This window comes from Cetorhinus maximus, chromosome 21, assembly GCF_964194155.1.
Source record: "Cetorhinus maximus chromosome 21, sCetMax3.hap1.1, whole genome shotgun sequence".
NCBI classification, from domain to species: Eukaryota; Metazoa; Chordata; class Chondrichthyes; order Lamniformes; family Cetorhinidae; genus Cetorhinus; species Cetorhinus maximus.
In genome coordinates this window covers 27,840,094-27,866,194 of record NC_135899.1, presented here as the reverse complement: position 1 = coordinate 27,866,194, position 26,101 = coordinate 27,840,094, and the positions used below count along the sequence as shown (strand labels likewise).

The 26,101-nt window shown below is 44.3% G+C and overlaps 1 protein-coding gene across 1 annotated transcript; it reads right to left on the bottom strand.

Moving 5' to 3' along the window:
- Positions 1–17,464: 17,464 nt before the first annotated feature.
- LOC144695145 (putative G-protein coupled receptor 139) lies at positions 17,465–22,404 on the bottom strand. The gene is made up of 2 exons (XM_078566043.1): positions 22,377–22,404; positions 17,465–18,372 (listed from the first exon to the last, which is right to left on the bottom strand). The coding sequence occupies exons 1-2, from the start codon at positions 22,402–22,404 to the stop codon at positions 17,465–17,467; spliced, it is 936 nt and encodes a 311-aa protein (XP_078422169.1).
- Between the last annotated feature and the right edge of the window lie 3,697 nt (positions 22,405–26,101).

Below are 26,101 nucleotides of genomic sequence, written 5' to 3'. Positions count from 1 at the left end.
CCAGGCAGTTCTGGATTTGTTTGCCCTACCTTTCCAATTTGTTGGAATATACCTTGGCGCACTTGAAATATTTTTCCTTAAAGGCAGCCCATTGTTGAGTCACAGGTTTGATTCCAATTTATCCGGGCCAGAACCATTCATACATGATTGAAGTTGGTTTTCCCCCACTTCATTATTGTCAGTGCAGATCACTCCATGTTCTTTCCAATAGCCAACTGAAACCTTATGATACAATGACACCTGAATATTCTCCTAGTGATACTTAATCTACTTGGCCCATCTCATTTCCAAGAACTAAGTCCTGCAATGCCTCCTTTCTCATTGGGCTGGAAATACACTGCTGCCAAAAATTATCTTGAGCACACTCTAAGAACTCTCGTCCCTCCCTGCACTTTATACTATCACTACCTCAGTCTATATTCAGATAATTAATGTTCCCCGATTATAACTAATCTATAATTTTTAATAGTATTGCTGAAAAAAAGACATACTAGCAAAGCTTTTTGTCTTATACTCATCAGGACAGTCATGCTAGATAAACCAACAGTAAAGGGAACAACAATTTATACTGCATGAGAAGGCAGTGGTGTTTGGTTGGCAAGTGGACTCTGATTGGTAGAGGTGTTGCCATGGAGAATGCCGCAGAAAGTTGTTAACTGTTAACTGCCAAGCTTTTGTTTCAAATTCAAATCATGCCATGTCATGCCAAATCATGCCAAATCAACATAATTGATTCTGAGACTAGGGTCCTGAATCTTAATAAAAGAAACTATGGTGGTATGAGGCACGAGTTGGCTATGATGGATTGGGAGATGTTCCTTAAGGGGATGACGGTGGATAGGCAATGGCAAACTTTCAAAGAGCGCATGGGTGAACTGCAACAATTGTTTATTCCTGTCTGGCACAAAATTAAAACAGGAAGGGTGGCCAAACCATAGCTTGCAAGGGAAATTAGTGATAGTATTAGATCCAAGGATACAAATTGGCTTGAAAAGACAACAGACCTGAGGATTGGGAGCAGTTTAGAATTCAGCAAAGGAGGACCAAGGGATTGATTAAGACGGGGAAAATAGAGTATGAGAGAAAGCTTGCGGGGAACATAAAAACTGACTGTAAAAGTTTCTATAGGTATGTGAAGAGAAAAAGATCGGTGAAGAAAAATGTAGGCCCCTTACAGTCAGAAACAGGGGAATTTATATTGGGGAACAAAGAAATGGCTGATCAACTAAATACATACTTTCGTTCTGTCTTCACAAAGGAGGACACAAATAACATACCAGAAATGTTGGGGAACACAGGGTTTAGTGAGAGGGAGGAACTGAAAGAAATCAGTATTAGTAGGGAAATGGTGTTGGGGAAATTGATGGGATTGAAGGCCGATAAATCCCCAGGGCCTGATAATCTACTTCCCAGAGTACTTAAGGAAGCGGCCCTAGAAATAGTGGATGTATTGGTGGTCATCTTCCGAGATTGTACAGACTCTGGAGCAGTTCCTACTAATTAGACAATAGCTAATGTAACCCCACTATTTAAAAAGGGAGGTAGAGAGAAAACAGGGAATTATAGACCAGTCAGCCTGACGTCGGTAGTGGGGACATTCTAGAGTCCATTATAAAAGATTTAATATCTGAGCATTTGGAAAACAGTGGCATAATCGGACAGAGTCAGCATGAATTTACGAAGGGAAATCATGCTTTACAAATCTACTGGAACTTTTCGAGAATGTAACTCATAGAGTTGATGAGGGAAAGCCAATGGATGTGGCTTATTTGGACTTTCAGAAGGCTTTCGACAAAGTCCCACATAAGAGATTGGCGTGTAAAATTAAAGCGCGAGGGACTGGGTGTAGTGTATTGAGATGCATAGAAAACTGGTTGGCAGACAGGAAACAAAGCGTAGGAATAAATGGGTATTTTCCGAATGGCAGGCAGTAACTAGTAGGGTACCACAGGGATCAGTGCTGGGACCCCAGCTGTTCACAATATATATTAATGATTTAGATGAGGGAACTAAATGTAATATCTCCAAATTTGCAGATGACACAAAGCTGGGTGGGATGGTGAGCCATGAGGAGGATGCTTCAGTGTGATTTGGACAAGCTGAGTGAGTGGGCAAATGTATGGCAGATGCGGTATACTGTGGATAAATGTGAGGTTATCCACTTTGGTAGCAAAAACAGGAAGGCAGATTATTATCTGAATGGCTTTAAATTGAGAAAGAGGAATGTGCACCGACACCTGGGTGTCCTCGTACACCAGTCGCTGAAGGTAAGCATGCAGGTGCAGCAGGCGGTAAAGAAGGCAAATGGTACGTTGACCTTCATAGTGAGAGAATTGGAATACAGGAGCAGAGATGTCTTGCTGCAATTATTAAGGGCCTTGGTTAGACCAGACCTGGAATATTGTGTGCAGTTTTGGTCTCCTTATCTGAGTGAGGATGTTGTGTAGTGCAGCGTAGATTTACCAGACTGATTCCTGGGATGACTGGTCTGACATATGAGGAGAGATTGAGTCGATTAGGATTATATTCGCTGGAGTTCAGAAGAATGAAGGAGGATCTCATAGAAACCTATAAAATTCTAACAGGGTAGATGCAGGAAGCATCTTCCCTATACTGGGGGAGTCCAGAACCTGGGGTCACAGTCTGAGGATATGGGGTAGACCATTTAGGACTGAGATGAGGAGAAATTTCTTCACCCAGAGAGTGGTGAGCCTGTGGAATTCGCTACCATAGAAAGTAGTTGAGGCCAAAACATTGTATGTTTTCAAGAAGGAGTTAGATATAGCTCTTGAGGCGAAAGGGATCAAAGGGCATGGGGAGAAAGCGGGAGCAGGCTATTGAGTTGGATGATCAGCCACGATCATAATGAATGGCAGAGCAGGTTCAAAGGGCCGAATGGCGTACCCCTGCTCCTATTTTCTATGTTCTATGCCAATTGACTCTGATTGGTCAAGACATTGCCATGAGGAATGAACCAGGGAATGGCTGACCCTTCAGCTTTTGTTTAGTTGGAAAAGGCATAATGCATGGACATGCTCCTTCTGTTTGCAAAGGACAGAGTTCGGTGCGTGAATATATGTGGCTTCTAGCGTGCATAAGTGAGATAAACTGTGAGCCCAACTGATTACCTTAAGTTGGTTATCAGTGTAATCCTTAGGATGAGGATTGTTTAGTAATTTTTGTCCAATCATAGAATGTTGAACGCTATGTTTTGAGTTTTGCAGGCACAGTCTGGTTGTGTACAGTCAGCACTTTGCCTGTTGTGAGCAGCTGAAGAGACGTGCTGGTTAGTATGTTCCACCTGTCATTTGGACATATGGCCTACGTTCTTGGCATCACACCAGCACTGAAACATATATGTCAAATTATTCATTTGCGTGATCGGTTGAACAGTTTTATTTTTGCTTAATGGCAGCACCCTGTTAGTGGAGAATACCACTCATGTTTCTGCAGCATAGCAACAGAGTGTAAGGCTAGGTTCGCCTGCTGCTTTGCACCTTTCAGGGTTGAAGATGGCGGCCATAGGCCAATTCATGAGTTTGCATGAAATACAACGAGCAATGATCTGATCAGGTAGCCATCATCTTGCAGGGTGGCTTCTATGCTCCCTATTCCAGCATCAAGCTTGCACGGTAAGCTTTCGGCTGTGAAAAGTGTGACGTCTACCTCAGATTACACCAGAAGGATAAGGCATCTCAAAAATCTGAGCAGCAGATGAAGCTAGCTGTTTTTTACTGCAATGATGCAGCAGCGACACGAGTAGTATTCTCCACTAACAGGATGCTGCCTTTAAGTCAAAAAAACATTCTGCCGATCACACAAATGAGTAACGTGGCATATGCAATTCAGTGCCGGTGTGATGCTAGGTATATAGGCCGTACATCCCAATGACTGGCGGATCGTATTTAACAGCATGTCCGTTCGGCTGTTTGTAACAAGCAAAGTTCTGACTGTACCCAACCACACCGTGCTTTCAAAACTCAAAACATAGTGTTCAACATTAGATGTGATGCTGTGATTGGACAACACTTGCTGAACAATCCTGATTGTGCTAAGAATTACACTGAAAACCAATTTAACATTAACAGTCAGGCTAGCAACATGGCTCACGTACGCGTACTAGAAGCCATATATATTCACATACAGGGCCCTGTCCCTTGTGGACAAAAGGAGCATGTCCGCGCATCACGCCTTTTCCAACCTAACAAAAGTTTGGGGGATCAGGCATTTCCTGTTTATTCCCCATGGCAATGCCATGACCAGTCAGAGTTGGCCTGCCTGGTTTGAATTTGGAAGGAAAGCTTGGCAGTTAACTGTTCTCTGCTGCGCTTCAAAGGGAAGTCCAGAGCTTCGGGCCCAGCCAGCTGAGGACACCCCGCTATCTTACTCCTTTTTGGAGGCGCCTGAAAGATCTTGCTTTTCCAAGCACAGCACATTTTACCACATCAGGATGTCCCTAGGCATTTCACGGAGAATTTACAGAAATAGGCCAGTTGGTCCAGTGGGTCCCTGGCAGAGTTTTATGTTCCGCACAAGTCTTCTCTCATCCTACTTTATCTCGCACCATCAAGATATCCTTCCGCTCTTTTCTCCACCATCTGTTTATCCAGCTTCCCCTTGAATGGATTCACAATATTCCACTCAACCACTCCTTGTTGCCGCGGGTTCCACATTCTCACCACTCTCTGGATAAAGAAGTTCCTCCTGAATTCTCTATTGGAATTATTAGTGACTATCTCATGTTTGTAACCCTCTAGTTCTCTGGGGTAAAGAGCTCCAGGCTGTTCAGATTTTCCTAAATTCCTACTTCTCTTATTACAATTGTGAATCTCTCATGCCATCCCTGTGCCTTGATATCTTTTTCCTAATATGGGGACCAGAACTGTCCAATGACATTAAGCTTCACAGCCAATTGAATAATTTTTGATATGTAATTGCAGAAGGAAACCTGGCAACCAATATGTTCCCAGCAATTTACCACAAACAGCGATGAGATAGCAACCAGATAAACTGAGATTTTTTTTCCCACTGATGTTGGTTGGGGGATGAATATTGGCCAGGCCACTGGGGATAACTCCCATCTCCTCCTCTTTCAGTAGTCACCATGGGATCATTTATATCCACATGAGAAGGCAGATGGGACACATGGTCTCACCATTTGAAAATAATAAAGAAAGACAAAAACGCAAAGCCTCTATATCTGAATGCACAAAGCATTCATAACAAAAAGGATGAATTGTCAGCTCAAATAGAAATAAAATATGCCTGACCTGTTAGCCAGTACAGAGATGCAGATGCAAAGTGAGGCTTGACTATTTAGAGGCATTTGACATGTGGGAAGGATATGAAGCCAGGAAAATGTGTAGGGGTAGCTCTGTTAATCAGGGATGACATTAGTATAATTGGGAGAGACAACTTCAGTCTTAAAGATCAAGATGTAGAATCAGTTTGGGTAGAGATAAGAAATAGGAAAGGTAAGAAGTCACTTGTTTGTGGAAGTAGTTTAGAGGTCTCCTAACAGTAACCAAACTGTAGGATGGGGTGTTAAGAAAGAAATAAATAAAGGGGACTTGTGAGGAAGGTGTGTTGATAATCATGGGTGATTTTAGTTTGCATGTAGCTTTGACAAATGAGATTGGAAAAAAGTAGCCTGAATGATTAGCTAATGGAGCTTTTCAGGATAATTTATTCGAAAAGTACTTTCTAGAGCTAACTAGAGAGCAGGCTGTTCTAGGCTCGGTACTATGCAATGAGACAAGATTTTTAAATGACCTCATAGTAAAGGAACATCGAGGAAGTTTGAGGGAGATAAGCGTCGGTCCAAGATTAGTGATTTAAACTTATATAAAGCCCATTATAAGGGAATGAGAATGGAGCTGGCTAAAGTGAACTTGGAAATTAGCTTAAGGAGTAGGTTAGTAGAAATGCAGTGTCAGACATTTAAGGAGAGATATCATTATACTCAGTAAAGATCCATCCCAGTGAGAAAGAAAGACTCTATGAGAAGGATACAACATCTATAGCTAACTACAGAAGTTAAAGGTGGTATGAAATTGAAAGAAAAAATGTACAATCCTGCAAAGGCTACTGATTGGTTAAATGATTAGTCAAAATTTTAAAACCAGCAAGAAATGGCTCATAGGTCCAGTAAGTGTAGTCATTTTCCGCATAAATGTGTTGCTGCTTTAAGAGCTGTAATTGAAGTAACCGTTTTTTAAAAACTCAGGTTGCCTCTGCAGCTGTTGTCTTTCTGTGCTGTTTTTGAGTTTCCTTCACTTTCCTGGTTTTGAATGCTCACCAGTAAACGTGATTTTTTTAAAAAAAACTTTGTAAAACTTCATTCCTGTTTGAAAAGCACATCAGCAATTCCCTCTCTTTTTCCTGGGTGATTCCGCAGCATTTTCTCTTTGCTAACTCTGCAGGTCCTTTTGATGTTAGACGTCCTGCACTTTGGGAGAACCAGCAGCCTCGTGGTCTGACCGGGGCCATTATTTATTTTAATTTAAAGCTGAAGCACTGCTTTCTGTGCTGATTGATGTTTTTTAAATAAATCTTCAGAGCAGCAGCAATTCTCTGTTTTCCCTTCTAAATTCTGCAGGCTTTGGTTTATTTTTAACTATGCTCTGCAGGTTTCTTCATTTAAAGCCAATTCCAACTTGCAGCTGTCTTCTAACTACTCTAATCGACTGATCCTTGGGCCTGCCACCTACTCTACAAGATAAGAACGGCTTTTTTTTAACTAGTTATTTCCTCTTACTCGCTCTTTCACTTTAGTTTCGCTTTTCCAGTGACATTACCGCAAATGTCCATCGTCCTTATTGCCAATTTGTTACATTTTAATACTGGTACTGCTGACAACTTTTTAAAGATTAATCAATACCCGCAGAGGTGGTTGAAGATTGTGCTTTCATTTATTTTACTTCAGCAACTGCACTAACAAAACAAAATGGATTCTGTGATCCCATAATGCACAGGCTTGCAAAGTGTGGCAAGCGAAATAAGACATACAGGTAGATAACAGATAGCTAGAAGTATAAAAACAGGGAATTACAGGTCAGTTAGCCTTACATCAGTAGTAGGGATCATGCGAGAGTCCATTATGAAGGATGTGATAGCAGGACACTTAGAAAATATCATCGGGATTATACAAAGTCAACATGGATTTATGGCAGGGGAATCATGTTTGACAAATCTCCTGCAGTTTTTTTGAGTGTGTGACTAGCAGAATAGATAAGGGAGAACCAGTGAATGTGGTGTTTTTGGATTTTCAGAAAGCTTTTGATAACATCATACATAAGAGGCTAGTGTGCAAAATTAAAGCACATGGGATTCGGGGTCATCTATTGTCACAGGTTAGAATTGGTTAGCTGACAGGAAGCAGAGAATAAGAATAAATGGGTCTTTTTCGAAGCAGCAGATGGTGACTAGTGGGGTACCACGGGGATCAGTGCTTGGGCCCCAGCTATTCACAATATATATCAATGATTTGGATGAGGGAACCAAATGTGAAATTTCAAAGTTTCCTGTGACATGAAACGTGGTGGGAATGCAAGCAGTGAGGAGGATGTTAAGAGGCTTCAAGGTGATTTAGACAAGTTGAGTGAGAGGATAAATACATGGCAGATGCAGTATAACACAGATGGGTGTAACGTTATCCGCTTCAGTAGGAAAAACATGATGGCAAATTGATAGATTGGGAAATGTTGATGTACAGAATGACCTGGGTGTCCTTGTACACGAATCACTGAAAGCAAGCATGCGGTGCAGCAAGCAGTTAAGAAGGCAAATGGTATGTTGGCCTTCATTGTGAGAGGACTTGAGTACAGGAGCAAGGATGTCTTCCTACAGCTGTACAGTGGGTTGGCGAGACCACACTTGTAGTATAATGTGCAGTTTTAGTCTCCATACCGAAGAAAGGATATAATCGCCATAGAGGGAGTATAGTGAAGTCTCACTAAACGGATTCCTGGGATGGCAGGATTGTCATAAGAGGAGAGATTGGGTTGACTAGGCCTGTATTCACTGGAGTTTAGAAGAATGAGAGGGTATCTCATTGAAACGTATAAAATTCTGACAGGGACGGACAGTCTAGATGCAGGGATGATATTTCCTCTAGTTGGGGGTGTTCTGGGACAAGGGGGTCACAGTCTCAGGATATGGGGTAGACCATTTAGGACTGAGATGAGGAGGAACTTCTTCACTCAGAGGGTGGTGAACCTGTGGAATTCTCTATCACAGAAGGCTGTGGAGGCCGGATCACTGAATATATTTAAGAAGGAAATAGATAAATTTCTGGACTTTAAAGGCATCACGGTGCACGGGGACTTTGAGAGAGTATGGTGTTCAGATAGAGGATCAGCCATGATCATATTGAATGTCGGAGCAGGTTTGAAGGGCCGAATGGCCTACTCCTCCTATTTTCAATGTTCCTGAGAAACAGATGGCAAGAGTTTTTGCAAGTGTTTAAAAAGGAAAAGAGAAAATAAAGTGAATGCTGATCCTCTGAAGAATGAGTCTGGGAAATGAGGAATGGGAGTTAAAGGAATGGTGGAGGCACTGGACAGATATTTTCAGCCTGCCTTCACTGTAGACGATACAAATAACATCCCAGGAATATTTGTAAAACAAGAGGCGAAAGGGAGGGAGGAACTTAAAATAATTAAATTCACCAGGGAAAGAGCACTGTGAAAATTATTAGAACTAAAAGCTGACAAGTCCCCAGGACCTGATGGACTTCATCCTTTGATCTTATAGAAGTGGCTGCTCAGATAGTGAATGCATTGGAGTCATTTTCCAAAATTCCATTGCTTCAGGAAAGCTCCCATCAAATTGGAAAGCAGTGAATGTAACTTCTCTATTCAGAAAGGGTGGGGGTGGGGGCGGAAGGGCGAGGGGGTGGGGGGCTGTGGGTGATGTGCAAAAAGCAGGAAACCACAGGCCATATGTATTGCAGGGAAAATGCTTAAATCTATTATTCAGCGGTTTATAGCAGGGCACTTAGAAAATCTTAATGCAATCAGGCAGAATGAATATGGTTTTGTGAAAGGGAAATTGTGTTTGACTTATTTGATAGATTTCTTTGAGGAAGTATCAAGCAAGGTAGATAAAGTGGGACCTTGTAGAATCGTAGTGTATTTGGATTTACAAAGGGCATTTCACATGGTGCCACATCAAAGGTTATTACACCAAATACGTGTTCATGGTGTACTGGGTAACATATTAGCATGGATATACAATTGGTTGGCTTACAGGAAGCAGAGAGTAGGCATAAATGGGTTCTTTTAGTACTCTCCCACACACTCTCACATCTCCATCATATCCTCTGGAGCTCGCATCCTCATCCCATCCATGGCTCCACTCACCACACAAACATTCCACGCAGTGCCATGCGTCCTGCTCACACTCTCACCATCTGTTTTCATGCAGGGGAAGCTGGCTCATGGCAGCAGGGAGAGGTCCCAGTCCCAGGGAGGCCACATGAGGCCCCTTAACCATGTTGAGGAGTGTGTCATCCTGCTGACTGGTGAGGGCATGGACCGTACCTGCGACGATGGGAAGGTTGGTGGCGAACACCCGTGTGAAGATCCTGCACCTCATTATCCCTTTCTCAATGCAACTGTAAGTGCTCTCTGTCCTGCTTTTGAATCTGCTGCCTTGCTCTAATTATCTCTACTTTGGTTCACAGAGAACTCTGCCAAGTGACCACTGCCCTCAGCTGACAGTACCTCAGCTCCATCCAGGTCCTCACCATCCAGGCCTTCACCTCCAAGCAAAAGGACACATCCTCCATTGAAAAGGTGGAGATAAGCAGCCCGGAAAACCCATCACAGTGCTTACCCACATCCACCACAGCGCAGAGACACACATCTTGGTGGGGCCTAGATCTAGAGCAAGCTTGGGTTCACAACCTGATGGTCACCACATGGACATGTGTCTACAGCAGGAGGAGGCAGGTTCAGCCAAGCTCCCCGGCACTCGGAGGGCTGTTGGGGAAGAGGCATCTGTGAGGACTGAGTCAGATAATGAGCCTTTGGATTCGGCCTTTGGAGTCACCATGGAGAGTCAGCAGAAGGCAGGGGAATATCATGCAGAGCTGTTAGAAGCCCTCAACAGAGTGGCACATGAGTTGAAGGAGTGCATCTGCCTGCTGTCTGATGAAGTGGTGCCCACATGTGCATGTATGAAGGTCTCCATGGGAAGGATGGTGGAAGCCATGGAGACCCTGGTCCAGCAGAATGCGGAGGTGCCCGCAGACCTGCGCTCTATTGCAGGATCCATGGGCAAGCTCCTGCAGTGGCAGCGCGAAAGGGAAACTGGGCACCTCAGCATCCCTCCAGGTGCTCCTTCCCCTCAAGGAGTCAGGCTGGGGCCCTCAGGCACCCAAAGGGAAGAGGCAGCTGAACATCCCTGGGTCATCCACTCAGGGATCTCAGAGCTGCCCTCTCCCCCTGAATCCCGTTTGCCTGTGACCCACTTCAACCTCATCCTCCGTCACCGCAGAGGGAGCAGGTGGCCCACAGGAGGACAGCCAAAGCAAGCTGGGTCCTCCAAGACCTCGGCCCCCCCTGAAGACCCATGCCGGAGTCATCAGAGGCAACAGGGCCAACCATTGCATGGGCTGCCTCCATCCCTGCTGTGGATATCAGGGCAGCACCTAGAAGAAGTGGCAGGCGTAGAAAAGTTTAGAAATTCTGCATGGGTGAACACATTGTGTCACTGTATCGTCTGAAAATTGTTGTGGCAGGCGGATGGTAAATGCCAAGCTGCCCAAACCACAGGGGGAAACTTGAAGGAGCTGCCGCGACTATTTGCAATTTGCACTTATTTCAAGATGCGGGCTTTGAATTCAGTAAAAAGGACGCCAAGTCTTCTAGGTTTCTTAAAAAAGTAAATTAAACTTTCATTAAATAAAAAATGATTTTAAGCACATACATAGGTTTACAAATTACTACTAGCTCCCCTGATTAATCTAACTCCTAGTTACACCTATGTTAAGGCAACAGTAAAAACACACATATTTTAAAAGAGACAGGCAAAGTAACATGATACCCTGAAAAGTCGAATTCAAAGTGAGTTTTTTTAACTTCAGTTCTTGCAGACAGCAGTTTGGGCACAGAGGCTGGAGCTCTTCACACTTGTTAGATCTTAGAATGTCTTCCCTTGCACACAGCCTTCTCTCCTTTATACATATTTTCCCCTTTGAATGTAAATTCCCATTGTTTCACTGTGTCTTTAAGACTTTACCTCTCCAAAGACGAAAACCTATCATTGTACCAATTTTACCAGTAATCATCGGGAAAAATAAACGCACTGTTTCTTAACCTCTCCCAGTTAGGCAAAACATTTCACCCCCTCTTTTGAATTCAAAGCAGTCTGGTTTATTTAAAAAATGCAAATGTTCCCTTTACACCTCACATTCTAAAATTCCCCCATGTTTACTTACCTAACATTTCAAACCCAGCTTATCTTCTGATACATCAAAGCCTTCAGACCAGCTGCCTTTAATCCAATTAAGTCCCAAACACACAGACCCATAGACACAGACCCAACTATTGCTCTACTTTACAATAAATTCCAATAACATTGTGAATATTATTATATCTTCCTGACAAAATATATTCACTTTCACTGAATAATGTGCAATGTCTTTCAGCTTCGTTTATATGCTTTGCAAGTGCCCCCCTTGCATCCACACCGCACACCCCACCCCCACCCCCCGCCCCCCCAATCCAAACGCCACTAGCAGTTCAGCTGCCTGCAGGGGTGAAATTTTAGAATGTGAGGTGTAAAGGGAACATTAAACCAGACAAGTGTGCACGCAGCTGGACCACGAGTGATTCTGGAGGGAGAAGTGTGTGTGGGGCAGTGTCTTTCGGAGTCTCGTGCAAGCACTCTCCCACACACACATGGATCCTTCCTCCATCACACTCATCTCAATGTCCGGATCATTTTCAATGCTGTCTGCTGGGGTTCTCTTTCAGTTGTCCATCTGAGCTGAGCTGCATCTCCACCCACCCACTGATCACACTCCCATGCAGCACTTATTCCCTCCCACCATGAGTCTCCTTTCACTTTCGGATTTAGAAACAAGGCGCATTTAACATTCTTCTTTAGCTTCCCCATCCGTCCCCCTCCCCAAGTCATCCACATTCTTTCCCCCATCACTGTCGACGCCCCCAGCATCACCTTCCACCTCCCCATCGTCACCTACCAGCCACAACCATTTTCTTTCGGGGAATGTCCAGGAGAACATGCACATTCCCTACCTTCCTGAAAATCTCACCCCATCCACATTCACCTCCCCGACCTCCTCCTTTCCATCCCCAGGGCCCATGTCTGCCCCTGACTCCACACCAACCACCCTTGCTACCCCTTCTACCAATACCATTGCATCCTCACTCTATCGGCTCACTCTGCCCTCCCTCATTCTCATCATTCCCTCCGACCACACCCATCCTCATTTCACTCCCCAGGAGGCAGCCATCGACTCCACAGACCTGTTCCTTGCCCGTTCATCTGGACATCCCCTCCTCTGCCCCCTCAAAACTCCTTTCCGGCTCAGAACTCCTTCCCCCACGGATTCCTTCCCACAGCTTCCTCCTTTTCCCTTCCTGACTCCTTCCTCCACCCTTACTTCTCCCTCCACCTTTATCACTTCCCTCCTCTGGACTTCTTCCTCCTCCTGGACTCCTTCCTACCCTTGGACACCTTCTCCCCTCCAATCTCCTTCCTGACACCAGAATCTTTCTCCCCCCAGACTCCTTCCTCTCCCTGGACTCCTTCCCCACTCAGAACTCCTCCCTTTATATCTTCCTCCCCTCTTTACACCTACCTCTCTAGCTGCCATATTCTCCACATTAACCCCTCCTCTGCCATATTCCCTCCCCCTGCAACCTCAACCTCCCCAACACCTTCATTCTCCCTCCCAACCTCATTCGCCCTGATACCTTCATTTCCCACTGCCAAATTCACCCCCCCCCCGCCGCCAAAACACCTTCGTCCCCCAGCGAAACATAGACCTTCCTCTCGCACACTCTCCCCCCCACCAACCCCTGATGCACCTTCCTCCCCCATTCACAGCTGGACCTTCCTCTCCATCCCCTCAGCGATCATCTGTAGCAGACCATGGCCAAGACACTGAAGTCCCGAAGCAGACACTGAAAGGTGATGTTCCTGCGTCCAGCTGCTTCACAGCAGAGCCATGTCCATGAGAATCCACAAATCATGCGCTGGACGTTCCTCCAGGGTCCCGTTGGGTTCCAGCATCTTCTGCTCCTCGAATGCCCGCTACGTGAGCAAGGCCCTGACAGTATGTCCCAACTTCAACAGGCCTCGCTTATCAAGAGGCTTTCTGCACCGGCGTGTGTTCCCGCCAACATGGGCAGTAAATTTGATGTGGGGAGATGATTCCGACAAGCTGTGCAGATGTATTACAATGAAGTTCCTGACATCCGATGATGGGAAACGCGGCCCGCCAGTGATGAGCATGGCGGATGTTGACAAGACATATTTCGCGACAGCGCAAAACCGATTTTTGGCCTCTTCGCCAAATTTCCACCTCACATCCGCCATGACGCCCGATGCCAGCAGGAACGGAAAATTCCGGCAAATGGAATGTTGGTATTTATTGCCGGGGAATGGAACATAAAAGTAGAGATATTTTGCTACTGTTGTACAGAGTATTGATGAGACCACATCAGCTTTGGTCTCGTTACTTAAAACAGCATCAAGTTGTATTAGAAACAGTTCAGACCAGGTTCACGCACCTGCCTTGGGACAAAAGGGTTAATATATGAAGAACGGTTGGACATGTTGGGTCTGTATCATTGGACTGTATAAATATGAGGGGTGATCTTTATGAAACGTGTAAGATCCTGCGGGGACATGACATGGTGGATGCTGAGAGGATGTTCCCTCTTATGGGAGAGGATGCAACTAAAGGATATTGTTTAAAAACAAGGCATCTCCCATTTAAGACAGAGTTGAGGAGAATATTTTATCTCCGAGGGGTGTGGGTCTGTGGAATTCCCTTCCTCGGAGAACAGTAGAGGGAGGGTCAGTGCATATTTTTAAGGCTGAGTTAGATAGATTCTTGATTGGCAAAGGAGTCAAGGGTGTCAGGGGTAGACAGGAAAGTGGAGTGGAGGCCTTAATCCGATCAGCCATGATCTTATCAAAAGGCAGAGCAGGCACGAGGAGGCAAATGGCCGACTCCTGCCCCAAATTTGAATGTTCATATGTATGTTCGTATAGAGGGTATTACAAAGATAGGGAAGGTTGTAGGTCTGGAAAAACTTAGAGATAGAGAGGGATGGAGGACTGAAAATGCGTACAGTGATAGAGAGGGGTGTAGAATTGAAAGTGCGTACAGTGATAGAGAGGGGTGTAGAATTGAAAGTGCATACAGTGATAGAGAGGGGTGTAGAATTGAAAGTGCATACAGTGATAGAGAGGGGTGTAGAATTGAAAGTGCATACAGTGATAGAGAGGGGTGTAGGACTGAAAGTGCATACAGTGATAGAGAGGGGTGTAGGACTGAAAGTGCATACAGTGATAGAGAGGGGTATAGGACTGAAAGTGCTTACAGAGATAGGGAGGGGTGTAGGGGCTGTAGGATGTTACAGAGATAGGGAGGATTGTATGGGCTCAAGGGGCATACAGAGATAGACAGTGGTGTCGGGGCCAGAGAAGATTAAAAAGATTAGTATAGTGACTGGAATCGGTTATGGAGATAGGGATGGACAAGGTTCGAGAGATAGGGAGGGGTGTAGGGGCTGGGCAGCATTTACACAGATATGGAGGAATGTAGAGATCGACACTGCACAGTAACTCATTCACAAACCACACGTTCCCACTCAGGGACACTGCAGAATAATCCCCAACTCACTGGCATTTGTGAAAGACCAGGAATAAATATCTTTCACCTTTTCCCAACATTTGTCCCCATTTCTGTTTATCTGATTCATGGAAAGGGCCAGGTTAATTGCCCACCTTTAATTGCCCCTTGACAGGTGGTATTGGGCCTCCTGCTTTGAAGCAACTGCACTTCCTTCTGGGACTGATTTTCAGGATCCCACACGGTTGTGCAGGCTTCCATGGATCAATATCCTTTGGACCCCCGCTCTCTGCCTTTACAAATGAAGAAAAGTAAGAAATCTCCAGAAATAAGGCCATGGTTCGGATCTTCCGGTCGCTGCTGACCAAGGTGAAAAGGACAGCTTACGCTTTTGAGATCTTGCAGCCGTGACTCCCTGTCCTGGATCGAGGAGTGAGGAATCGACACAGGGATCCATGTGGAGGAGCGACGGGGAGATGGAGCAGTGAGGCCACATCCCCTCCTGGAGTAACCAGCTCAGGAAACTCCTCTTCAGGACAACATGCTTGCAGTGTTACTCTGCTATATATTTTTAAGATCCTTAAGATTTTTCAACAAGTATTTCTCAGCTTTCAAAGACTTTTAATTGCTGTTTTGCGTTTGTGGTAACAATTGCAAGAATTAAAAAAAAGACTTTCAATTGTTTTTCAATATATTGAGTTTTGACAGAGGTAAATAGGCTCTAACATTTATTGCAGAGCTTTCAAATACAGAGAAAAACATGTTTGGGCAGCTGTCTATTGGATTGCATTGGTTGTTTACACTGAGAGGATTCTATTCATCCATGGGGGGAATCACTGTGACAGAGCCCGGCTCCGCCATGCCCATCACCCCCAGGATAATAAGGGCCTGCTGTGGAATTGTGGCCCTCTCCCGTCATGGAATCAGCATAGAAGGTGAGGCACAAGATAGGGGGCAGGACTTTCCCAGAGAGATAGAGAAAGAGAGAGGGAGGGGGGTGATGTTGGGGGAAGGGGGAGAGGGAATGTATGGGAATGAAGAGAGCGGAATTGGAGATGTGGTTCAGGGTTTATCGATTATGCTTCTTGTTCAGTTTGTTGTCATTATCTGGTTCATGGTTCATGTTAATATTTTAGTGGTAATTTTCAGTTCAGTGAAGGTTGTTCTTGTGAAGGAAATGTAACTAAAATGTTGGGCTGTGGAGATTGCAACAAAATCCAGTCCAGATAGATGTTTTGTTTTTAGAGTTAGAGCTAAATTATTTTGAAAGCATTTTGTGAACCCTGGAAGGTTACCTCTTCATGGGGATGGATGGAGCTTAAGAATGTTCTCTGGTTTCAATTCATCTATGTGCTTTCTGGGAGAGGGTGAGTGGTTTCAGTTTGGACCTCAAATCGTTTGGTAATTGCAGAAAAGTCCTTGGAACCTAGAACAGGCTCCAGGCAGTTAGGGCTGAAGAGAGGTCCTGAGTAGCTCAGAAGTTTGTGGAAGGTAGCTGGTTCCATGCTGGAGAGGGTTAGGGCTCCTAAGAAGCTCTGCGAGGCATTTATAGCTCAGTGTAGCCAGGGGACTAGAGTTCGGAGAAACCCAGGGGCAGTGCCAGGTTAGTGAAGGGAGTGGTCTGTGAAAAAGCTGGATATATGCTGGTAATTAGAGGCTAGAGTGAAGCTTTTTGAATCCAAGAGAATGCAGTCTCAGGAGAAGAGATTGAGCCACTGGGAGGTGAGCAGTCATGCAGGCAGTCTGAGTCTGAATGTCCTCACATGGCATTCAGAGGCTTGAAAGTGAAGCATTGAAATCACTCATGAGGGAGACAGAGCTTTAATAATATTTTGCAACTTATAATGGTCACCAAAGCCTGGGTGGGTTGTTGAGAAATCTGCAGGATCTTCTTGGCTGAATCTGCCATTTATTGCGCAATATGGTGTGCTCAATTTCAGTTTGCCAGTTAATTCATAATTACCTTATTCTTGTTCAGAATTTTAGAGTATAAGACAGATATTTACTTTCCTGACTTCATGTAGTGCAGTTAATCTTGGTTGCTTGAAACTGTGAAATCATGTGGCTTCTGTCCCTACTTCCCTTCCTAATTCTGTAAACCCCTCCAGCCCCTATACTCCTCCATATCTCTAACACCTTCACCAACTCCTACACCCCTCCTTTTCGCAATCACATCCTGCATCATCTATACCCCTCCCTATCTCTGTCACATCCTCCAGCTCCGAAACTCTTGCCAGTCTCTATCCCCTCCTCCAAGCCCTATACCCCTCTCTATCACTATCATCTCTGACAAGCACTATGTTCCTCTATATCTCTATCACCTCCTCCAACCCTTTCACCCCTCCCTATTTCTGTAACCACCTCCATTACCTATATCCCTCCCTATCTACATAACCTCCTCTAGCACCCATACTCCTCCCTATCCCCATAACCTTCTCCAGCACATATATCCCTCCCTACCTCTGTCGCATCCTCCAGTACCTGCACTCCTTCCTATCTCTCCAACCTCCTCCAGCACCCACACCACTCCCTATCTCTGTAACCTCTGCTAATGCCGACACAGCTTCCTATTTCTGTAACCTCCTCCAGCCCAACAGTCCAACAGTCCTCCCAGCCTCTGGGCTGTTCTCATTTGTTTTTATTCATTAATTGAATAAATGATGTGGCTGGATATATAACTGCGCTCTTAAACTGCTCTCTGAACTTGGACTGAGTCACCCCATAAATAAATGCATTTGTACAGCAATTTAAACTCAGTGACATAAGTGCAGCTTCAGCAAATATATAAAAAGCATCATTGTAATACTTGGGGTTAATTCCTATTATGTTGTAGAAGATGAACTCTATAACATATAAAAGCCACAGGAGTATGAAGCTGCCGGATATGGTGAAGAGTAAAATCACAGACTTCCTTCTGCTCTCCATCTCTGGGTCACTGCGATTCTCTCCCTTGCTCTGACCCCTCAGTCCCTTACGGACTCGACTGGTCACTAAAATGTACCTGACTGTCTGAGCGTTGAGCAACAGAATTAAAGCATATGGGAGCAATGGGGTTAAAACCTTATCAAACCAGTCAAATCCCACCCATGCAGGGTCAGTATAATAGCTTACAATTTCATTACAGAACAAGGGAACATTATTGATTACCTTTGAAGGTTCAAATGTAAAGTAGAATGGAATGTCCTTTAAACAGATCAGAATGCAGTTTGTTGACAGAACCACAGCTGCAGTTTTCTTGGTGCAATATTTTGTTTTCAGCTTCTGACAACAAATGGACACAAAGCGATCAAAGGAGAAAGTGACGGTGAACCAGACAGAACATTCTGTTGCTGCATAAAACAGGACAATGATAACGCTGCACACAGGGGTGATGTCCAGGAAAGTTCCAGGGAAATAATAAGAATTGATCCGCCACAGCATGACCCCAGAGATAATGACCATGAGATCCGCCGTTGCCATGGCCACCAGGTAACAGGTGGTGCAGTCAGAGAGGCCGCACTTTCCCCGTGACAGTATCACAATCGCCACTAAATTAACTGTAAGAGAGAAAATGGAAAAGAGACTGGAAATTTCTGATCAAACATTTCCCGTTTGTGATAGGTTGAAATGGGGTTACAGGATAAAAATTTCAAAATCACATCACCAACCCAAAACCACTTTTTGGGTTCAACAAAGACAGGACAGGGGTGAGCAGCCAAGCTGCTACAATAGTTTAAGGAAGCTGGCTGAGACTGACTTCACCTGTTTCATGGTTCAAGTCTAGTGACCTTTGGATCTAAATTAGAAATGATCAATGTGAGATCATCATTTATAAATCCAAGAAGTCATGCATGGAGAAAAGTCTTTAATCAGGGAATGGTTGGAATGAGGAGCTTGGTACAACTTCGGGCAGTTAAGCTGATCAGCACAGATTTGTTTAAGGGGAAACTGGTTAAGGGCATGAGGTAGAAAACAGAAGAAGTTTATGGTGACCAGGTTATAAAAAGAGGGATGGGAGGAGCTCATTGGAGCTTAAATACTGACACACACCAAATAGACTGTTACAGTGCTGTAAATTCAATTTCGTCCTATGTATCTTGAATATTAATTAGTAACTAATTAATAATTTTTTTTAACATTGCAGTTATTGGAGCGGTTTATTTATTGAAACAGTGACTATTTATTTCATTATGGACAATTTAATAATGTTAGTATTTACTGTGGTCAGACTGATCTCTGTTTTATGAAAACAGGCAAGTATGTTTTCAGTTATATGTGTTTTTCCTTGAAGGGACACAGCCTTATTGAGCTAAGAGCAGAGATCGGTGTAGGTTACATTTGTGAAGACTCTGAATCATACATAATTACTGGCCTGTCAAATATTAATCAGCTACAAAAGTAGGCAATTCAATACCGACAATATTCAGTCCCCATAATAGAGAGATCATAAAAAAGACAACACTCATGACCCATAAATTCTTAGGATGATGTTGAGGGAAGGAATAATTAGCAGTAAAATGTTTACAGCAACTATACTCAAAGTAAGAGTAAGACATTATCAGGAGGATTTGAATACATTAACAGTGCTATCCTGCTGTTTATCTGTCAGTAAATAGTTATCTTCTTTTTCGATAGTTGCAGTGCAAGTGCAAATGGAGCAATATCAATATATTTCACTTTATACGGTAATTCTCAAACATCAACCAACAGCAAAAGTCCATCTATTAGATTCATAAAGGATGGAGACACCTTCAGGGAATGCAGACATCAGTCACCTGAAACAACGATTTTTAAATAGAACCGCTTTGTTCCGCAATAATAAAAGCAAAATACTGCAGATGCTGGAAATCTGAAATAAAAACACTAAGTGCTGAAAAAGCTCAGCAGGTCTGGCAGCATCTGTGGAGAGAGAGAAACAGAGTTAATGTTTCGAGTCCAATATGATTCTTCTTTGGAACAGAAAAGAGGCAGAAATGTGATGGGATTTATGTTGTTGAGCCAAGCGGGAGGGTCAGATGGAGCAAAAAGGCAAGGTCAGGGATAGTTACAGTAGAACCAGTTTGTTCCACTCCAGTTATTGACCCACACTCAGTACAATTCTACCCAATAGCACAGGGTGACTGGTGTCTGGTGTTCCCTCTGGTTAGTGACCCACACTCAATGCAATTTTACAGTGAGAGATAGCAACTCAAAACCGAGCATCCATGTGGCGCTCTGGGTCACCTGAAGTAGCAGGATTGTGTTCAATCACACTCAGTAATCCCATGGCCTGACAGATCCCATGCACTACTTTTACCAACAAGCCAGGTATCAAACCTGGTGCAATGAAGAGTGCAGTAGGGCATGGCAGGAGGAGCACCAGGCATAACTGAAAATGAGGTGTCAACTTGTTGAAGCTACAACACAAGACTACTTGCGTGCCAAACAGCAAAAGCAGCATATGATAGACAGAGCTAAGCAAACCCAGAACCAACTTTTCAGATCTAAGCACTGAGGTTCTGCCACATCTAATCATAAATAGTGGTGGACAATTAAACAACTAACGGGAGGAAGCTGTGCAAATATTTCCATCCTCAACGATGGGGCAGCCCAGCACATTGATGCAAAAGATAAGGATGAAGAATTTGCAACAATCTTCAGCCAGAAGTGTCGAGTGGACAATCCATCCCAACCTAGTCCAGGTCCCCAGCATCACAAATGCTTGTCTTCAGCCAATCCAATTAATTCCCCTGATATCAAGAAACAGCTGAAGACAATGGATATTACAAAGGTTATGGGCCCTGACAATATTCAGGCAATAGTACTGGAGACTTGTGCTCCTGAACTAGCTTCATCCAAGCTGTTCCAGTACAGCTACAACACTGGCATCAACCCGACAATGTGGAGAATTGCCCAAGTGTGTCCTGTCCACAAACAACAGGTCAAATCCAAACCTGCCAATTGGCGCCCCATCAGTCTACTCTCGGTCATCAGTAAAGTGATGGAATGTGCCATTGACAATGCTTTCAAGCTGCTCACTGATGCTCAGTTTGGGTTCCACCAGGGCCACTCAGCTCCTGGCCTCATTACAGCCTTGATCCAAATATGGACAAGCAGGGGCTGAGTCACAAGAAGCTTAGTACTGTAGAAAGACAGTCACAAAAAAGATTAGAAAGTTTAATACTGTGGAAATCCTAGAGGAGCATAGAAAGTACAGGGGTGGAGTAAAAAAAGGAAATTAGGAAAGCAAAGATATGATAAAATATGTACAGGTAAAATCAAAGAAAACCCAAAGATGATTTACCAGTACCTTAAGAGCAAGAAGATAACTAAGGAAAGATTAGGGCCAATCAGAGATGTACATGGTAACTTATGCATTGATGCTGAAGATATTGGTCAGGGTTCTCAGTGAGTACTTTATCTCCATCTTCACTAAGAGACGGGCTGATGCAGACATTTTAGTTAAAGAGCAGGAGTGTGAAATATTAGATACAGTAAGCATAGTGAGAGGGGAATTACTGGTGAAACTGGAGCTCTTGAATGTGGATAAATAACCAGACCAATGGATTGTATCCCAGGCTGTTGAAGGAAGCCAGGGAGGAAATAACAGATGCTCTGAGCATCATTTTCCAATCCTCACTAGATACAGGTGAGGTACCAGAGGATTGGAAGTCTGCGAATATTGTACCAATATTTAAAAAGAGTGCGAGGGATAGGCCAGGAATTTATATCAGTGGTGGGCAAATTATTAGAATCAATTCTGAGAGACTGGATAAACTGTAACTTAGAGAGGCATGGGTTGTTCAGGGGCAGTCAGCATGGTTTTGTAAGGGGAAGATTGTGTCTTACTAACTTAATAGAATTGTTTGAGGAAGTATCATAGAACATTGGTGAGGGTAGGACAGTGGATGTTGTGTACATGGATTTTTGTGAGGCATTTGACAATTGGCAGACTGATCAGAAAAGTGAGATCCCATGGGATTCAGGGGAAGGTGGCGAGTGGGATCCAATATTGGCTCAGTGCCAGGAAACAATGGTTAATGGTCGATAGATGTTTTTGTGAGTGGAAAGCAGTTGCCAGTGGCGGTCCACAGGGCTCAATGTTGGAGCTCTTGCACTTTGTTGTATGTATTAATGAGCTAAACTTAAATGTGGAAGGCATGATTTGGAAATTTGTAGATGACACAAAAATTGGCTACATGGTTGATATTGAAGAGGGTAGCTGAATGATATCAATGGTTTGGTTGAGTTGGTGGAAAAGTGGCAAATGGAATTGAATTCGGAGAAGTGTGAGGTTCTTCTCCTTTGGCAGTCCCTCGGGGTTGAGGATGACTTGCTTCCACACTAAAAAATGAGATCTCAGGTGACTGAAGAGCCCACGTGGGGCAGACGATGGTAGATGGGTGGGGTGCCCGGGTTTCCACACACTCCTTTCACTTCAACTAGCCCTTGGCGATGTGGCTCGAGGAGTTAAGCTCCTCCCTGGATGCTTTCCCTCCACTTCGGGCAGTCTTGGGCCCAGATGTCGGTGGGGATGTCGCAATTATTCAAGGAGGCTTTTAGGGTGTCATTGAAGGATTACCTCTGCTCTTCTGGGGCTCACCTGCCATGTTGAAGCTCCGAGTGGAGCATTTGTTTCAGGAGTCCGCGCCAGGCATGTGGACGATGCGGCCCACCTAGCGAAGCTGATCGAGCGCGTTCAACACTTCAAAGACGGGGATGTTGGCCTGAGCGAGAACAGTTGGTGAAGTTGGTGCGTCTATCCTGTCAATGGATTTGCAGGATCTTGCTGAGGCAGCACTGGTGATGCTTCTCCAGAGTTCTGAGGTGCCTGCTGTATGTAGCCCATGTCTCTGAGCCATTTAGGAGGGCGGGTATCACTACTACTCTGTAGACCATGAGCTTGGTACCGGGTTTGAAGTGCTGGTCTTCAAACACACTCTTCCTCAGGTGGCCAAAGGCTATGCTAACTGAAGGCGGTGTTGAACCTTGTCATCGATGTCTGCTCTGGCGTGAAGTAATGCATTTGGGGATGGCAAACAAAGCAAGGCAATACCCAATAAATGGCAGGATATTGAGAAGAACTGAGGAAGTGAGAGAACTTGGAGTGCATGCCCATGGATCCCTGAAGTTGGCAGGATAGGTGGATAAGGTGGTAAAGAAAGCAGATGGAATGCTCTCCTTTATTGGGCGAAGTATTGAATACAAAAGCAAGTGATGGAACTGTATAAAATATTGGTTAGGTCATAGCTGGAATTATGTGTATAGTTCTGTTCACCACATTACAGGAAGGACATAATTCCTGTGGAGAGTGTAGGGGAGATTTACAAGAATGTTGCCAGGGCTTGAAATGTGCAGCTATGAAGAAAGTTTGGATAGGCTAGGGATGTTTTCCATAGGACAGAAAAAGCTGAGGGGTGAGCTGACCTAATTGAGGTGTACAAACATATGAAGAGCCGAGAGAGTTTAGACAGAAAAGACCTGTTTCCCCAACCTGAGGGGTCAATTACCAGGAACATAGATTTAAAGTGATTGGTAGAAGGATTAGGGGAGACATGAGGAAACCCTTTTTCACCCAGAGGGTGGTGGGCATCTGGAATTCATGGCCTAAGTTGCTGGTTGAGGCTGAAACACTCAACTCATTTAAAATGTACCTGGATCTGCACCTGAAGTGCAGTAACCTGCAAGGCTATGGACCAGGTGCTGGAAAGTGGGATTAAAATGAGTGGCTTTCTTTTTTTGAAAATCTTTTTGTGGTCAGCGCAGATATGATGGGCAGAATGGCATCTTTCTGTGCCGTAACATCTCTATGGTTCTATGGTGAGAGTGACCGCCCTTAACATCAAAGCAGTAATTGGCCGATTATGGCAGCAAGGAGCCCGAGCAAAACTGGAGTCAATGGGAATCGGGGGAAAACTCTCCACTGGTTGGATTCATACCGAGCACAAAGGAAGATGTTTAGAGGTCATTCACCTCAGCCCCAGGACATCACTACAGGAGTTCCTCAAGGTAGTGCCCTAGGCCCAACCATTTTCAGCTGCTTCATCAATGACCTTCCCTCCATCATAAGGTCAGAAGTGGGGATGTTTGCTGTTGATTGCCAATCTCCAACACCATTACTGACTCCTCAGATATTGAGGCAATCCTTGTCTATCTGCAGCAAGATCTGGAAAATATCATGGCTTTGGCTAACAAGTAGCATCTAACATTCATGCCATACAAGTCCCAGGCAAAAACCATCTCCAACAAGAGAGAATCCAACCATCTCAATTTGACATTCAATGACATTACCATCAGTGAAACCCCCACTATCAAAATCCTGGGGGTTACCATTGACCAGAAACTGAAGAGGACTAGCCATATAAATACTGTGGCCATAGGCTGGGAATTGTGTGGTGTGTAACTGACCTCCTGACTACCCGAATACCCTCTACATGTCGAGATGAGTGCAGCTTCGACAAGACTCAAGAAGCTCGACACCATCCAGGATAAAACAGCCGGCTTGATTGACACCCCATCCACCACCATAACATTCACTCTCCCACCAAAACACAGTGGCAGCAGTGTGTACCATCTAAAAGATTCACTGCAGCAACTCACCAAAGCTCCTTCAACAGCATCTTCCAAACACACAACCACTACCATCTTGGAGAAAAGGGCAGCAGACACATGGGAACACCACAGCCTGGAATTTCCCCTCCAAGACACTCACCATCCTCATTTGGAACTATATTGCTCTTCCTTCCTTGTCGCTGGATCAAAATCCTGGAACTCCCTCTCTAATGCACTGTGAGTGTAGCTACACTACATAGGCTGCAGCGGTTCAAGAAGGCAGCTCACCACGACCTTCTCAAGGGCATTTAGGGATGGGCAATAAATGCTTGTCCAGCCACCAACTCCCACATTCTGTGAACGTATATAAAAAAATACACCAAGTAGAATCTTCCCTTTGAAAATTCCCTGCCTGTCTGATTCAGCTCTACAGTTAAGGAAGCAACTTGAAATTCAGAAAGCTGCACATTACAAATAGGTTTACTGTCTGTTTAAGAAATGGATTAAAAGTTGAGACGTTACTTAGAACACTTGATTTACAAAATGGAACCTATTTACAAAATAGACACACTGAGTGTCTGGAAATCAGTGACTATTAGATCAGCATGTGGCGTTATTAGTCACAGCTTAAAACCAGGGACCAGCTCCTGCACAGATTGACACAACGTCAATGGTCACAGTGACTCACCAGGGACACCAATGACAGCAAGAATCGTGTAGTATATTTTCCTGATACTGTGAAAGGTTTCCATACTTTTCTTTGGGAAGCGATTTGTCCTGTCGTGCTGCAGGTAATCTCTGTGAGTTAAACTCTGAGGTGATACATTCACAGAGTCTTTAATTTATACCCTGTGGGTTCTCAATGGGGATTTTGAGGTTGTACCATCATGCACCAAGAAAGGCTGAGCAAACAGATTACGACAGCCGAGTTAACTCCCTGTTGTGATGGAATATACTTAGAGCTGAGATTGAATTGGAAAACCCTAAAGAGAACAATTTTGATCACATTAATTAACCAATGAAAATTGGAAGCTGTATTCTCCCAGCAATGGTGTTGATCATTCAAACACCATCAGGTCCATGTCTAGAACTCATATTGTTAAAGTGATCACTTCACTCTGCTGTGTCCATTCAACAATTATATTACAAATTTGAACTGCCCTCTCAGGGCTGCTGTACTGCACTCTGGGATGTGGCTGTCCTCTTCAACTGTGGTCGTTCAGTGGGTGATAAGAACATAAGAACATAAGAACTAGAAGCAGGAGTAGGCAATTTAACCCTCGAGTCTGCACCACCATTCATTACAATCATGGCTGATCTCATTTCGGCCTCACCTCCAATTTCCTGCCCTCTCCCCATAACCTTTCAACCCGTTACTAATTAAAAATCTGTCTTTCTCCTTAAATTTATTCAGCGTCCCGGCATCCACTGCACTCTGAGGTAGTGAATTCCACAGATTCACGACCCTTTGAGAAAAGTAATTCCTCCTCATCTCTGATTTAAATCTACCATCCCTTAGCCTAAAACTATGGCCTCTCATTCTAGAATGCCCCAGAAGGGGAAACATCCGCTCCACGTCTACTTTGTCTATCCCCTTTAGCATCTTATATACCTAAATAAGATTCTCTCTCATCCTTCTGAACTCTCGCGAGTATAGACCTAATCTGCTCAATCACTCCTCATAAGACAAGCCCCACATCTCTGGAATCAATCTAGTAAACCTGCTCTGAACCGCCACCAATGCAACTACATCCT

Bases quoted from the DNA above. Each gene is read 5' to 3' on its own strand.
- LOC144695145 (XM_078566043.1), bottom strand. From the start codon at position 22,404: ATGGCAGGTGAGCCCCAGAAGAGCAGAG. The intron at 18,373-22,376 runs GTAATCCTTCAA...TCTCTCTTACAG, and splicing joins TGAGCCCCAGAAGAGCAGAG to TTAATTTAGTGGCGATTGTG.